The 17,303-nt window shown below is 40.5% G+C and overlaps 2 protein-coding genes across 2 annotated transcripts; one reads left to right on the top strand and one right to left on the bottom strand.

The window, feature by feature from the left end:
* Positions 1–3,766: 3,766 nt before the first annotated feature.
* On the bottom strand, positions 3,767–13,216 carry lsg1 (large 60S subunit nuclear export GTPase 1). Its single transcript, XM_017699317.1, has 14 exons — positions 12,820–13,216; positions 10,457–10,583; positions 10,235–10,355; positions 9,043–9,129; positions 8,846–8,932; positions 8,303–8,363; positions 8,046–8,222; positions 7,564–7,935; positions 7,380–7,481; positions 5,929–6,072; positions 5,655–5,778; positions 5,479–5,558; positions 5,177–5,347; positions 3,767–4,052 (listed from the first exon to the last, which is right to left on the bottom strand). The coding sequence occupies exons 1-14, from the start codon at positions 12,907–12,909 to the stop codon at positions 3,873–3,875; spliced, it is 1,923 nt and encodes a 640-aa protein (XP_017554806.1). The 5' UTR covers positions 12,910–13,216; the 3' UTR covers positions 3,767–3,872.
* Positions 13,217–14,595: 1,379 nt separating this feature from the next.
* Positions 14,596–16,760, top strand: fam43a (family with sequence similarity 43 member A). Its single transcript, XM_017699316.2, has one exon. The coding sequence runs from the start codon at positions 14,788–14,790 to the stop codon at positions 15,811–15,813; it is 1,026 nt and encodes a 341-aa protein (XP_017554805.1). The 5' UTR covers positions 14,596–14,787; the 3' UTR covers positions 15,814–16,760.
* Positions 16,761–17,303: the final 543 nt, after the last annotated feature.

Raw genomic sequence — 17,303 nt, 5'->3', positions numbered from 1 at the left:
CAAAAGTATAGTGTAGCCCACATACACCACTGCTTACTTATTCTACAACACAGCAGATGCAATTCTGCATCTATGATACCTGCATAGGTATCAGGCGTTGGTCACAATTATGTGCGATTCAAAACATATAGTTGTGTCAACAGAAAGAAAGCTATTGGGGGTGCCTTTTAAGGCAGTCCACCTGCCAGGAAATCCCCCCTCTGAAGTCTGGCTACATTATTATCCATCCATCCATCCATCCATCCATGGATACATTATTATTACATCTATGAAACATATACAGGTGTCACACACATTCACACAAAACATTCAAATTAGACTATGGGAGATAATCTACATTCCTTCAACATACCAATATGCATGACCTGTATAAGCATCCTGGATGTAATAATAATGTAACCAGATTTGAGAAGCTGTGCATTTCCCAGCAGGTTTGTTCATACGACTATGAAACACTGTGTATCACAGACATAATAATAATGTAGCCAGATTTTGGATGGTCTGCCTTAAAAGGCACCCCCTATAACTTTGTTTCTGTTGATACAACTATGAAACATTTTCAGTAATACATCTTGTATAAGTTTCATAGATGTAATTGTAATGTAGCAAGATTAAGGAGGGGGTGCATTTTCTGGCAGGTGGACTGCCTTAAAAGGCACCCCACTTTTTTTCTTTTGACATAACTGTGAAGTATTTTTGATAAGGATTTTTAGTTTATCAAAATATCCCACCTGGAGGTTTTATTTACGAGTATACCTGTAAATATGCACTACAGAAGAGCTTTTCTATAAGATAGCACATTTTGTCGGAGCTCTGCTACAACCTGCCTTAGTTTCCATTAGCTTAGTGACATCAAATTGATGTGTGATAGCGTTAGCTCGCATGTAGCATTATTATTATAGCTCTTTATGACCTCGTAATTCAGAGGATACCGTTGTATTCGTGAGAAAAATGTACACAAGACAAAACTGGTTCTGGAGATTTGTATTTAACACAGGGTGCGATAGAGGCGACTTTTCTAAAACTGTTCATTCTGGCCACAGAGAAATGGGGCTTAGACTCGGAGTTCCTAATATGGGCATAACGAGGATGACGCATAACTACAGTGGTCTATTTACGAGTCAGTGTACTTTAGCAGAACATACGGGGTGTTTCTGTTCTATTAACCAATGATTTATTGTGTTGTTGATCAAAATGAAAGTGAAGTTTTGCACGTTCTTCAGACCGACATATATAAAGTAAAAGCGGATTACCTCCGCTTTGAGGAGCAGTCGTGGGCCCGAGGTTAGGGAACCTGTGAGCGGAAGGTTGCCGGTTCGTTCCCCTCGGCTGACAGTCCATGACTGTAGTGTCCTTAACAAGTGCGTTAACGTTATAGCTGAAGAGGATAAGTAAGCAAAGCCGCCTCAAGAACAGCAAAGAAAGAAAGCGGGTGTGGCTTCCGCAGTGCGCTGAGTGCAGCAGCACATGTCTTTCATTGACCTGTTATAAATCCATTATAAGGCTGAAACCAAGACCATTCAAATATCCAGGCGGTTGCATTAGTGGCTACGCGCTCCTGAAACGGCCGTGTTGCAGTCTGGGATGCAGGATCTCACTCTGGCCCTACTGGAAAATTTGCCGGAGCAGTAGGTCATCCGGGGATCTTTGGCTTAATGGGGAAATATGTTGGTCCTGCATACTCCTAAATACTTCTGGGCACAAGCACTACGCGTAAGTATGAAATAGGCTATTTCCAACACAACCGGCTAAAATATTGGCACCTACTTTTTTATTGTTTTGAACAGAGCCCCTAAAGTGACGGTGGTTATTTTTTAACAAGGCTTGGCCACTAAATACTTTATTGAGGCCACAGTTTACTATATTAAGACCACGAGTTACTAGCGAGGCCACAAATGACCGTATTAAGGCCAGAATTCACTATATGGAGGCCAGTAAATATTATGGCCAGAAATGACTATATTAACGGCACAGTTTTCTATATAGAGACAATTTACTATATTAAGGCATGAATTGCTATATTGAGCCCACACATTAAGTAGGTCTGTATTAATCTTTTTAAATTAAATCATGTCACTTTAGGGCTCTGTAATCACTGTGACTTGGGGTCTTTGTGCGCATGAAGGGGAAATTTTTTATATTTCTACATGAAATAAAGGGTTCATTGGTGAAGACAGAGATAATGGTGTCAACTCGGACTATTTGAATACATAAAATGTTTTACATGATCAATTGGTTCTCTTCCTTGATGGAGAATCTGTTGTATTAGATTCTTTATAGAGCATGTGTTCCACCAAAAATGGTTTTGCTATTGTAATAGCTCATCTTTTTCACTAAGAGTTTGGAGAGATCATTAAATACAGACATCATAAATATGCTAGAAAGCTTTTGCATTTGCATAAAAACTGCCACATAAACCAACTGTCTAGTGGAATGATGTAATGCCATATGATCAGGGATCAACACTTACCTCTGACTGCCAGGGTCTTTGGGGGGCATGAGAACACAAGGCCTGAGATGGCTCCAAGACTGGGAGCAATACGCTACTAATATAAAAGTACATTGAATATGTAATAAGTCATGTACACATAACCACACACCCACACATGCGCTCTAAAATATGATGAAAAATAAGCAGGACATAACTATATAGTCTGTTGTGCATTGAGAATTTTTTTTCTTTTTTGCATTATCATCAGAGCCTGGAGGTCCTCCAAAGGCATTTGTGAATCCATGAACTTGCATATAATCTTGTGGTTTTTTTTTTATAAAGCTTTCTCTCCATTCCATATGGCTGTCTATGCCTGTATATCATAAGTGGAGGGTGAGGGTGGAACAATAAGTAGTTCCTATCCTACACGTTCCTTATCTGCAACATTTCTTTCACTTTTTTAAAGCATCAGACGATATTAAATTTGTTTCCTAGACAGGGATTAAGCCCATCTGTTATACAGTTTCTTTACAAAAGAGAATCTCCATTCAGAATGCTGTGTAATCCATGATTAGGCTAAACCTCTATTTGGGAAACTGACCCATTAATGGCAAATCCCAACAATTAATTTATTTCATAATTTAATTATGTCAATGAAGCCATTTAGAGTGGTTTGAGGTGGGTCTGGTTTTGAAGTCTTGGTACCACATCACGCTGCCTCTTTTATTGGCTTTAGAAGCAGTAAGGGATAAACATATGGCAAGTTGTGTCTATTTCAAGGATGCTGTACATTGCACTGTGACACAGTGCAGAACCTACAAAACTTCCAGCTCATGGTGTGAATTTCTAAACCATTAACTTCCACATTGCGTTCTTATATTATTACAACACGCAGTAAAGAAACATTTCCTCAGCTTTACACTTAAAAAAAAATGATCAAAAAGAAAATGTGGAAAAGGTCCTGTCTAAACAGGACACTACATTTTTGAACGAGTAAAAAGATATATTTGAGATATACAGCACAAATACGAAATAAAATAACAAGCACTTTAGGCATATCAATAGAGGCTTTATGTATTAGTAAGCTGGCATAATGGCTTTATGTGCAACCAACCTGCTTTTAGTCCAAACATACTGACATTTTTAATATATAAATCACATTGCATTCTCAAACAAATGCAACTTTAGAAATTGTTTTCATGGTGGAATGATCAGCAGCAATGATCATTTTATATATATATATATATATATATATATATATATATATATATATATATATATATATATATATATATATATATATATATATATATAAAAAATTGAGCTTTGCATTTGAAGAGGAAGTAAAATGTATTCCCCATGATCTGTGACAGGCTCAAATATGATCCATGTAAGTGTCTCCTTTACTGAAGTCCCAAATTTATGCTGGACAGGGAGGCACTCAGGCATCCAGGTGCTTATTGAGTCTTCTTACTTTCTCCTTCTTGTTCCTATTGCCGTGCTTTTTCCAGGGCTTTCCAACTTGCTGTTCTGAGTCAACTTTTCCCTGCCCCACAGGGCCGGTGCCAGGCCTGTAGCCCATGACCATCTGGACTCCTTTGGTTAGTGCTCGCACGTTCTCCTGAGAGAGATAAAACAGCACTTTAAGTATTGAGAGTTGTGTGAAAAATTAGGAAGAAGTAATGAAAGGGCACTTTGAAATGACAGATTTGTACTGCCATTATTCGCACAAGGAGAGTGTGGTGCTGCTTCACCTTGACGTTGCAGTACCTTTGAGCATCACACCACTCGGATTTGCCATTTTGCTCTGCTGCTGAGCTTCAAGTTCCGTCAGATTTAACTCTGACCTAGTTTGCCACTGACCATTTCAAAGTGCAGCCAATGACACGAATGCCCAATCTAAACCTACGGACTTGCAGACAAGCGCACGCAATGTGTGCATGCACACACCAAGTCCATAGGGCTGTAGAGCTGTCTAATTCTGCTATTCATCTAGGCCGCAGAGCAGGCTTTTCTGTAAACTTCCAGAACAGCCGCTTTGGATGCTGGCTTAAGCAGACTTCTCTTATGTAGTTATTTTTTTAGCATTTGTAGCAGAGTGCACTTGATGACAAATGAAATGGGAGGAGCCCCCAAAAAATAAAATCACTAAAAAGGATATATTGTAGACAAACAATAATATCAACTGTGACCGTGAATTGAACTAAACTGCCCTCATTCTGTTTCTAGTGAGAAATTTAGAAACACTAAACCCGAAGAGATGTTGAGCACTTCAGAGAACATCAGACGCTGGACCTACATTCTCTGTGAGACAAGAGACGACAGAGCCAGTCCAGAGATTTAGACTGGGCAAAATTGTTGCATAAGATGCATGACATTTGACCACTTTCTTAAGCAGGGTCTTCGTATTCTCAACACAAAATTCACAGCCAGAGCCTGTTTGGCTTTAAACAGAGATAAAACATGTTAACATTTTATACTTTGGAAAACTCCACACAAACACACTGTGTCAGATGTATGGTTTTCAAAATTGTGCTGATCTGGAGTGTGTGTGAGTGCTGATAATGTAACACATCTTACACGCAGCAATGTGCACCCAGCCTTGTGGTCAGCAAATGATCTAATGCTTAGACACTTTTGAAGCTTATGATCTGAAAGTGCCCCAAATGCTCAAGAAAGTAGGAAAATATTAGTGAGTCAACAAATCAAACTCAAGAAGAAAAGATAACAACAACGCTGCCTCACCTGATGAAAGAAGTTTTTATCAACAGAGTTCTCAATCCGTTTGACTTTGGAAGGCTTGACAGCATGAGTGCCAGAATCACCCTTAATGTCTTGCATCGCAAACTTCAAGTGCTGAGGCTGGAAATCTTTAGCGTTGATGTGAGGGGGAGGGTGACAATAGAGCAGCTTTCCCTGTTGAGGTGCAAGAATAAGTTCAAAAACCATGTTTATTTATTTATTTCATGCAGTTGCTACATTTCAAACTTCAGGTGTTTCATGTTCACAATCACATAGTTGAAAGTGGCAGCAAAATAAATACTTACACTGACGTAATCTTTCAGAACATAGCGGGCAGATCTAGACTGGTCTGGCTGGCCGTGTGCAGTCATAAAGCCCCTCATATCTGAAGAGACCATAAACCACATTTCCAATTTAAATCATAGTCTACTTAAGTCATGACATTATGGTCAGCTTCATAATATAACAACTGGAAACCTACATCCATAAGCTGTTAGCAGCTCCTCAGAGGTGGGTGTGCGGTCAGGGTCCTCATCTTCTCTTGGTCTAATAATGTTGATGCCATAAGTTCCCTCCAGCACAGCTCGCGGAATTGTCTGACACGCGTTCTTGTGTTAAGGGTTTTACTTTGGCATTGCTTTAAGAATGTTACATAAACAAGTAGACTGTACTTATATTTCTTATATATGTTTTCAAACATTCTAGTAATGATCTTTGGGTGATTGCAGGTAGAGAGTCAGGTATTGAAAGGATATGAGAGAAATAGCTGGGACATGGTCTCGCATCTGGTCGATGGGGAGAATCCCACTGCAGATCATCTCAGCTTTGGTGGAAACAAAGGAAGGCATGACCAGGCCAGGGCAGTCACAAAGGCACAGTCCAGGTTCAACAAACAGAGTCTGCAACACATACACACAAATGTTTAACAAACAAGTATTTACCTGATACAACCAGCTTTGCAATAGAGCTTAAAACCTGAACTCAATGGGACCCATCTAATCTTAACAGGTTGGATACATTTTTTTTTTAAAGGGTCCATATCCTACATTATTCTTGCAATTAAACGTTCCTCTGAATTCCACTTGTTGTGTAGAATGTTTGCGTGGGATAATGTACCAAAAAGTCTCCAGCTGACCACTTTCCAACCTCCTTTAATCAATTAGAACTAAACATACTGTTTTTGTTACTGTATCTTTAATATATGTGATGTACACCACCCAGCCACTTCACTAAGTAGACCGAACTTGTACCTACACTGTCCAATTTACCAACTTGACTTACCATACAGGTGCACTCTTTAGCTTTAAAATTACTACAGTCTGTTTCTGTGCATATTTTTAGCCCACTTTTATCCTGTTCTTCGAGCAGAGGAGGTACTGTTTGAGTGGTAGGTGAAAAACTCTGGCAACACTGCTGTATCTGATCCATTTGTACCAGCACAACACACACTAACACACCACCACCACCACAGTGTTACTGCAGTGCTGAGAATGATCCACCACCCATTCTATTCAGCAATGGTCCTGCGGGTCCTGAGCATTGAAGAACAGGGTGAAAGGGGGCTATCAAAGTATGCAGAGAACCAGATGGACTACAGTCTGTAATTGCACCGATATGATAAGTGGACCCAATAAAATAGACAATGATTGCAGATGTAAGGAAGAGTACTTAATAAAGTGCCCAGTCTATGTATGTGAATGACCTCCATTCTAATTGCCTTACACTAAATTAAGCAAATAAACGTAATTGTACATTAATGTGCACATAAATGTGCTCCTGGAAAATGTACTCATCTTTCATTTTCACAAGGGGTACACCAACCTTTGCATAAGACTACTGTATATATGTCTATTCAGCCAAATAGCCCCTCACATTCATGAAGTTATAAGGAGGCTTTCAGCCTGGACTACTTTTTGATTTCTGGGCAGCTGATCACTAGGCTACTGATTATTAGGCTAATATTTTGATGAACTGATGATAAAAGTCATTGATTCTACATGGTAACTTAACAGGCACACTGACAAACTGGAGTGTTTATTCAATCTTCAGTTAGTGATGGCTGAATTTGGACAGAATACATCATGCTACAGCTGGATCCAAATTCAAAACTTGCTATGTTGTAGGTCAGGTGTGTCACATATTCTCAGGCTGTATTTCAGGCCTCACTGAAGCTCTACTTTTCAATTTGATTTTGTGAAAAACATACCTGAAAGTGCTTTGTATGTCCTGGTGTAGCTGACACAGAGACTTTCTTATTCCTGAAAATGGTGTTGATGGTGGAGCTTTTACCAACATTAGGATAACCCACCTTAAACAGAGATAAATTGAATCATTTCAGGTTGCCAAGCAAAAGCAATACTTGTGTATAAATACTTAGAATTCAAGCTCACCAGTCCTACTGTAAGTTGTCCCTCCTTGCATCTGGGTCCAGAATGTACAGATTTAAACATGTCCAACAGTTGATCTTTGCGCAGCAGACGGCTTGAGTTATAAAAAGAAGAGCAATCTGAAGAACCTTTACACTGCTCTTCCTCCCCTTCATCTCCCGATGCCTCTGAGCATGTTTGCCAGTCTGCTTCTGAAGTACAGTCCTCAAATATCTGTTCTGTACTCGCCTCTTCATCATCCTCACCAGCATGCTTACCATCATCTTCACTCTCCTCTGGCGAGGTTTCAGTTCTACTATGGCCGACGGAGGAGATCTCTGTGGCCTCGTTATGTTCTGTATCACTTAGCTCCTCATTTTCACCCACATCTTCTCCCTTCAAATCAAGCAGGAGTTAATCAGAGCATACTGGCTTCATGATTCACAATTCAACTTGTACTATCTAAATTGGCACTGACGGATCACAAAAGCTCATGGCGCTCTCACCCTCTCTTCACAATCCAGCCTCTTTGCCTCAGCCAGGGCGGACCAGAACACTGCTCTGATGCCTTCATTTTGAAAGTACCTGGCCCAGGCTCGTCGTTGCTCTCGGGTAAGCAGATCCGCTTTGTTCAAAAGCAGCATGTTCACCTTGTGACTGGACACTTCTTTTACATATTTCTCCTGGAAATCAATGGAGCGAGTTGAAAGAAACATTGATCACATGGAATAAACTACTATAAATAGAAGTTTTAGTTACTTACTAGATCTGGACAGCGGAACAGCAAAGGGTTTCTTGCATCAACAATCTGGACCACAACATCACTAGAAGACAAAAAAAAACCAGCTATCATTTTGGAACATTTGATTGATGAAATTTGGAATGCTTTCCTCAATTTTTTCCAATAACTACAAATATTTATTCATCTAATACAGTGGTGGTCACCATGCACCATGTGCTGTGATTGAGCATGATTAAAGTCAACTGAGTATTAGTGTTTACAACCCATGTCTAGATATCCCTGAAAAAATGCCTGTTAATTTTGTGACAAGAGAACAGTCAACGCACAATGAGAGATGGCCAATACATACATATGTAAGAGGTGTTTTTCCCCCCCTCACACTTCTAAATGATGTGCTGTCTTATTGTTGAGACTGTTCTCTAACCTTAGTTGAATAAATAAAAACGGTTAAAAAAAAAAACCAACAACTTAATATGTGGAAGGACATAACTTAATAATGACATTAAGAATAAGACTTATCTATTCTTCCAAATGCAACATAAGTCAATCATTTGGCTAAAGTACCTTCTCTCAATGACTCTCCAGAGCTGTCTCCAAAAATCCAGGTTCCTCTCAAAAGGGGTAAGAATCAATTTCTGTTCTTCTTCCAGCCTAATGTTGGAAAGCAGAAACAACAAATAAATACATCTTGTACAACTTGTAGAACCGATTTAAGAGAAATACAAAAAGTGATAGAGCTGAAAGAAAAGTTATTCACTTACCTTGCCAGCTCTCGTCTCCATGTCAAGAAGCAGTCTCTTTCAGCTTGCTGGAGGACCTCAGGGCTTGTATTCTCATCCCAATGTGGTCTAACAAAAAAAGCAAAAACACGCAATCAAAAGAGACTCTATGGGGACTTCACACTTGATTAAAACAAACTCTGCTGGCTGCTCTGTAAGTGTGATTTGTGAGTAAAGAATGTAAGGATGCTGCCATTTAAAACCCAGTGCACACAAAATTAGTGGACCAAGACCCCCACCGAAGACAGAATGACTCATTTTCCACTGACGCTGTTTTGGTATTCTTTAATGAGCTTTGAATGGGTAATTGCAGAATAGATAGTTCAAAAAGTTAGCTGGACATTATTGCTACCAAATATACATCATATAATCCGCCCAACAAGATGTGACTATTTGTATGACTTTTGGTTTGATGTCAACTATGTCGGTGTGAACACTAAGCAAAACACTAAGCAAAATGCAATAATGTGTCTTTTTCGGCTTTGCTTGAAACAGAGGTAAACAAACCACAAATGTAAACACACTCTAAAACTGAACCAGAACAGCAGAAGTTTATACTGACATAATGTTCCAATATTTCTAAATGTCAGGGCAAAGGTAATACTAATTAATATACAATGGGCAATATCTAAGAATAACCGGTACCATATTTTCTATTTTAAAAATATTGCAGTTACTGATTATACTGCCCTTATCCCAAAATAATTACACACGGTCCGTGGCAGTTTTGACCTACTTTCTATTCTTTTTTCAGTTTATATGTTTTTTGGAAATGAACTGTTTCAATGGCATTTACTAAGTAGCCTAATATCTTTTGAGAACACCTTCATCCGACTATAATAAACATTACTGCAAACACATGCATTCATAAGTTTCTTCTGCAGCAGATTCACGGAGACTTGCATGCTAATAAGGTTCCCTCCTGGAGAATTAGCCCATGTTTACCTGTTAAACAATCAGAAACCTTTACATGGTGATATCAACCCATCAAAAAAGCCCAAATACATTACAAAACTATCAGGAACCAACTATCAGTTCTTTTACCAAAACGGCCATTGTCGCCCTTTACACATCGGCATTGGGATACTTGTCCATCATCAACGATATCCAAGTACACTGCCATATCGCCCAGGCCTAACGTACATGCAACAGTACTGCTCAAAATCAAGCCTACCTTCTTGGTATACGAAGAAACTGCCTATTGTCTTCATGTAGTTTCTTGATTCTTTTGTACTCCTCAGCTGTTAGTAGACCAGTCCTGGCTTCAGCTGGTACAAACTTGATGTTCAGCTTCTCTATAACATTTTAGCACACAGCAACAATGAGTCTGTTGTTTATCAAGCAAAATAACCTATTTAGTTGGGTTTTAAATGTGTAAACAATATATATGATCTACCTGCAATAAATTCAGTTCCTGCAAGTTCAGCTGTGGCCAAGAAATCATCCAAAGAGCTCTGCTCTGTGACAGACTGAAGATTCAGGCGTCCCCAGTCATATCCATCATTCAGTTCACTAGTATGAAGCTAGTGGAAAAAATGTATCTTAATGTAAAATATGTTACAATGTATAATACACACTTGCTGGTAACAAAGGTGTAAATAACAATACATCATATGTAAAACAGAACTCTTCTGTTATAGTAACAGCATGGAGTCTACTATTTATACTGTCAGCAAATGGTAATAATTAATGTCATTGAATAATACTGGACCAAGGATGCATGAACCTAAACGGGATGTATGTAGTGATATTGCCATCAATACACAACAGAAGTAACTTAAATTCTTAATTTTTAGGTGTAAATACATTACAAGTACATTCTTTGATAAAATCCCTTCAGGAAAGCAAACAGTCCCCTTCATCCTAGCATGGTCCAACCAGTAAACTATACCCAGATACTGCAATTTTGTTTCTCAGTAGTGATGCTACCATTGATACTGAAGCAACAGAGCATGTGTTAAAAAACATACTCTACTCAATACACTTTATTTTGAAGCACTGTATTGATACTTGGGTTAGTTGCCAAAAACACATGATCAATGACATCTGAAGCTTTGATCGGCACACAACAATGTGACTGTTTTGGAAACTGATTTAAAAGAAGTGAACTGCCTCTGATGCCTGAACTTTCCATGGCTTCAAAGCAACACTAAGCTCTTGTTCCCTAAGACATCTGATTTAAGGTATGAGATTCATTCTTATCAGAGCAAAAACTACAATTAAAATACAGCTTCTTCCCATAGGCAGATGCACAAGTCCCTCCATAAAGATCGATCTTCCTTATCTACCAAGGACAAACGAAAATAACTAAATAAGCTTGAGTTTGCCTGGAGATTTAAAAGATAAAGTTTTGGAATTTTATCAGACCAGCATAGAATACATTTATAGCTACTGTTCATGCTTCTAACCACCAGCTGTTATTAATGTGCATAGGTTTTGAAATCTTTGAGTAACAAACCCCTTTCCTATAAAATTAAAAAAAAAAAGCTTCACTACTATTCACCATCACTACTTTTTAAAGCTGTAATTATAGGGTTAGGTTTTTTTGTTTTAATTAACTTTATTCATGTTAACTTATTAATTTTCTTATATATGCTACTTTAATTTAATGCTGCTGTGGTATGATCCTAATTTTGGAGAATAACGTGATGACGGGATCCTGTGGTAATGGGATTTTATCCATATTATTCAATGGTAATTTCAGTGGATGACCAGGTTTTGCTTCCTGTGCTCATTCAGAAAGAGGGAGAGGAGTCAGCTCAATCACTTTGGCTACACGTTATTGACGATGGCTTAATATCACTCCCAACACAAAATATCCAACAGTAATGGTGAAAAAGGAAAGATTTCTGATAAGAGCATCGTCGACTGACAACAGGTCATCACGAATTCCCTCTTTTTACCCTAAAATCATGGGCTGCCTAGTAAGTGTTTAAAACAAAACTGTTTCAATACAGACTCAGCTTAATATTATTCCCTGATAAGATGATGTAGGCTACCAAAATATCAATCATTAGGAAGTTAGGGAACCTGCCCTGTGACCGGAAGGTCACTGGTTCGATCTCCAGAGCTGACAGTACATAACTGAGGTGTCCTCGAGCAAGACACCTAAGCCCCAACTGCTCGCAGGGCGCTGCGGATAGGGCTGCCCACCGCTCCGGGCAAGTGTCCCCACTGCTCCCTAGCGTGTGTGTGAATTCATTAGTGTGTATGTGGTGTTTCACTTCATGGATGCGTTAAGTGCGGAGGTGAAATTTCCCTGTTTTGGGACTAATAAGGGTCACTTAATCTTAAATCTAATGCTTGTATCGTTTTCCTATAAGGAAATTTTGGCTGTCAATACATCCTACCTGTAGATTTAACTATTTAAATGCTGGTATGATTTTTGGCAGGGTAATTTAGGTTATCAAAATATCACACCTACAGTTTAATGTGGAGCGATTCCTACAAATATGCTTTACGTTAGGACATTTAGTCAGTTTGACTAACATCTACATCTAGTCTACAAACATTGTAGACTAGCTAGTCAGAACACCGTGTTTCCAAGTAAAGTAAAATACAGCAGCCACAAAGGTGCTGTTGTCAATACCGTGACAACCAACATAAATCTGCGGCAATAGTAGCTAAACTTTTAAAAACTAGGTTAGAGAAGTTGGTCAGCGGTGAGTTACCGCGCAGTTCTAAATTAAACTAAATTAAATCCCACGACTAACTTAGCAGGTTAGTTAGCACACAGCCGCACATGGCGAGCCCTCGTACCCATGTATCGTTTCTCCTGCTGGTCCGGCCTGCGCCCAGTCTCTCTTTAATCAGGGCTCTCCCGAGGCCTGTGGCCTTCTTCTTGCCCATGCCGAAATGCTGAAGCGGGTTTCAGCCTCGCTGTGTGGAGATAATCAGACTTTCAGCTCGACTCACGCTTCTTCTGCTGGACATGAAGGTGGAGAATGACGTCACGTGTCGTGGCCCGCTCCAATATTGACCATAGTTCCGGACAGTGAACTAGTTTTAGATTAGTATCAGCGTACAGCTCTATGTGCTTGTAAGAAGCCGTTTTGTGTTGGCGGGGTCTGCTGTGCTTGGTCTAAACGAAAAAATGGGGAGACAACCTGAAACAGCGAAATACAAACACGCTTATGGGCCAGTCCAATGTGCCACAGTAAATTATGTCGTAACAACTTATACTCCAATAGAATGGTTCCTACCCCGATGCTCCCAGACTGCCCACGTTAAGCTCTGTGTTGGTACTGTAACATACTGTATGTAGACCTAGAGGTCAGAAAAATGTTAATCTAGACTCGTCAAAATTGTTCTATTTATTCAACATTGTATACATTAAGATTTGTATCGCTAATAAACACGCATACATCATATAGGTTGTATAAACTCTACTCCAACATGGGTGGTGAAATGAAATTTTTTGTCATGGTTTATAATTCACTCCTCTTCTAAGCCTCTCCTTCTGGGTCGGGGGGGGGGGGGGGGTGCTGGAGCCTATCCCAGCTGTCACTTATAATAACGTAAGAAAAAAATAATTATTCGATCAGTTCGATATTCGTCGTGACAGTGCATTGCAGTAGATGTTGAGTTCCAGTATTCGGTTAGTTTTGCTCTATCACCCACACATTTTGCGATGATTTTAAAATATTAACTTGAATGCACATCCTTATATATGAATATAGAATCAACAGAATTTAAAGCCGTATTTTTCAGCGCACCTCTTTTCATTTGTAATTCGGTAAAATGACTGATAGTACGACATTTCCTGTCTTTATCCAGGGCAGACGTTTTACCACCTGAGACCGATAAATACACCTTTTTACGTGATGTATTAAAGAATGCATGTGTGTAATATGCAGTCATTGGTTTGTATGAGCATGGCTAATAGCTCACTTTACACGAGAGTGAAGATACCTGAAGCCACCCAGTAGATGGCAGCATAGATCGTCTTTTTGTATTTTACATGCCTACAGTTGCGCCTGGCAGCGTTTTTTAGCTTTTCTTTTCAAATTATTATTATTATTATTATTGTTATTATTATTATTATTATTATTATTATCTCAGACATAGACAACATGTACACCTTTAAACATAAAATCAAGAGGAAAATATATATGTTTAGGGAGTTATGATTATCATCAGGACCACATACAAGACAGGAAATGTAATACTTTTAAACAAAAACGTTTTGTAAACTTCTTGTAACTGTAAATTGAGCTGTTGTAAACGGCTCGCTGTGACAGCTGTCCATGCGATCCCAAGTTACATTGAATCAGAACAGCGAACTACGATAGGGGAATTATAGACTTTGTCGAATGATTGATAACAAGAAATGTGTACGATCACGTATGTTTAATAAAAAAAATAAAAGAAATTCTTCAACAAAGGTAAACAACTCGTGTGAATTTCGCAGGTAAGCTGAGAGCCGTGTTTTTGGTGCGTCCCACGCTCACCGTTCACCCCTCCGAGAACGGAAGGTGGTTCAGTCCAGTACATAAGCGCGAGTTGTCGCTGCGCTTCTGTCAGTTTCAGGGTCGTTACGATGCCGCGAGCGCTGGTGCGAACAGTTGATAAGTATCTTCGCTGCTACAGTAATGAAGTGGTCAGAGACTTCAAGAATGTAGTGGACTAGGCTTATATGTGTATATAGTGTCTGTAGAAAGAGTTTAGGCACAGTAGGACTGTTCTTCTGAGCGCACAGTTCTTTGCTCGGCGTGCAGCGCGAATATAATGTTGCCTTGGAAGAAGAACAAGTTTGATCTGATCGAGGACGACAAGCAGTCGAAACAGAAGGGCTATGCCGTGAGTTTGAACTACTCGGCGCTCACCTCTTTTGCCAGGTCGTGCCCAGAGAGTGCCCTGCACCGAGTGGGCAGCATGTTCAAGTCCAAGAGGAGGAAGGTGAAGATCACTGGTGAGGACCCCACGTACACGGTGCTGTATCTGGGCAACGCTACTACCATCCAGTCCAAAGGAGATGGCTGCACGGATGTGGCTGTGAGCAAGATCTGGGCCAAGAGTGATATGGGCAAGAGTGGCACTAAGATGAAACTGACCGTCAGCTCACAGGGCATCCGCATGGTGCACGCGGATGAGCGGGCACGCCGTCCGGGCCACCTATACCTGTTGCACCGGGTCACCTACTGTGTGGCCGATCCACGCCTGCCCAAGATATTTGCCTGGATCTATCGTCACGAGCTGAAGCACAAGGCCGTCATGCTGCGCTGCCATGCCGTGCTGGTGTCCAAGCCGGAGAAGGCCAAGGCCATGGCGCTGCTGCTGTACCAGACGTCGGCGGCGGCGCTGGCTGAGTTCAAGCGGCTCAAGAGGCGTGATGATGCCCGGCACCAGCAGCAGCAGCTGGTCGGTGAACGCACCGTGCCACTGGTGCCACTGCGCAAGCTGCTCAACGGCCAGTGCTGCTACAGGCCACCCGTAGAGCGCAGCCGCAGCGCACCCAAGCTGGGCTCCATCACCGAGGACTCTCTGGGAGAAGAGGCCGAGGAGAAGGCCTCCGCCCGTTTCCAGGGCGATGAGGTCTTGACCGGCGCCGGACAGGCTGAGCTGGCCCAGATCATCAGTGACCTGGGCGAAATGGCCATCGGGAATGACGTGCAGACTTTGCGTGCTGACCTGAGGGTGACCCGGCTATTGTCAGGCGAAAGCACGGGCAGCGAGTCGTCCATCGAGAGCAGCCCAGAGACAGGGAATCCGCCGCACGTGGAGCAAGACGGACACATGCAGGAGGTGGGCTGAGGTCCAAACTAGCCAGAAAACCCCTTTGTTTACTTCCCAGTGAGATTTCTTGTCTGGTTTACAGTGACCCACTGTTTGGTTTTGGATAGAATTTCTCTGCTTGGGAGGAGGGGTTTGTGCCACCTTATCCGTATGACTTGAAAGAAGACTGGGGTTAAACAGCTTTATGGCCATGATTGTGGACTGGAGAGAAAACCGCAGGACAGACGGAAGGCCTCAGGCTGAGCTCAGAGCATGCTCCTTCCCAACGAAAACGAGGAGCACGGAGCAAAAAGGTGCTCTCCTCAGCTACACAGCGAAATCCCCTGTGTTGAATAAACTGCTGTTTCATATGAACACCTACAATGCTAAATTAACTCTTACAGTGTTGACTACAGCATGTATGTACACCGTGAGAGTTAATCCAACACTGAAATACTGCAGCACTGTTAGGACCAACACTGTAAGCGTTCATTCAGCACTGGGGACTTGGCTGTGTACATTTTACATTTGAACTTGTTTACCCAATTAATTTCCCTAAAGGAAATGTGTGGTTTTTTTTTTCTTTTCTTTTTTCTTTCTCTCTCTCTCCCTCTCTCTCTCTCTTTCTTTCTTTCTTAAAAAATGGCTCTGAATGGTGTAAATCCAATTATGTAGTTTGAGGAACACTCACCTCGACTGCCCTGACAATGCTAGCTACTTTAAAGATATACCATTTTCTGTTCTTTATTTTTGCACTTTGCTGTAATTAAGTTGCTCTGTTCATGATTTTTGTACATACTATTGTTTCCTTTTAAATGTTCTCATAAACATCAATGTTCTATCTTTGCTGTGCAAAAGAGAAAAAAAAACATTGTAATGTACTGAGATGTAAATATCAAATGCATAATGTGTATTATTTTTTAAAGCGGTAAATGTGGTTTGTTTTTGTGAACCTCACAAAATTACCAATAAAAACAAAAGAACAGTACAGACCATACATGTTTTTTATCCACCCCAATATGTAATAGAACTACAGTCTGCTTATACAGTTCAGGTTGTATTGTGACCTTTAAAGGAATCAGACGTGCGCACTCTAAGAACTTCTGCCTTTATATAAAGAGGATCAGAGAGCTTTGTGTGTCCTTGGATGATGTTCAAAGTGCTCATGAATTCAGGATGCAGGCCATATCGCCTTGTGCCATATTTTGCTCATGTAAATCACTTTGAGTCTGGGAATTTGCTCATTATCTGACTTAGACAGCCATGGCAACAACATCTCAATGGAGCAGAATGATCAGATTTAGGGCACATCGCGTTTAAGTTCCTTTCTATTTTGACCGTACACAGAAGGATAAGCAGCATTAGCCATGGTTAATGAAGTGAACTCACAGCATGGTGTGAAACTGCACTTGTTTCCTTATGTGAACAAGGCTAATACTGGCACATCATTAGGTTTCTTTAATCTACCCTTATCAGTATAGAAGCTACAGTATTCAACTCACTATTAACCACTTAAACTCTAAGGCCCT

The sequence above is a fragment of the Pygocentrus nattereri genome, chromosome 15 (assembly GCF_015220715.1).
Source record: "Pygocentrus nattereri isolate fPygNat1 chromosome 15, fPygNat1.pri, whole genome shotgun sequence".
Classification (NCBI taxonomy): Eukaryota; Metazoa; Chordata; class Actinopteri; order Characiformes; family Serrasalmidae; genus Pygocentrus; species Pygocentrus nattereri.
The sequence above is the reverse complement of the archived record's forward strand: the minus strand, read 5'-3'. Positions and strand labels throughout refer to the sequence as shown.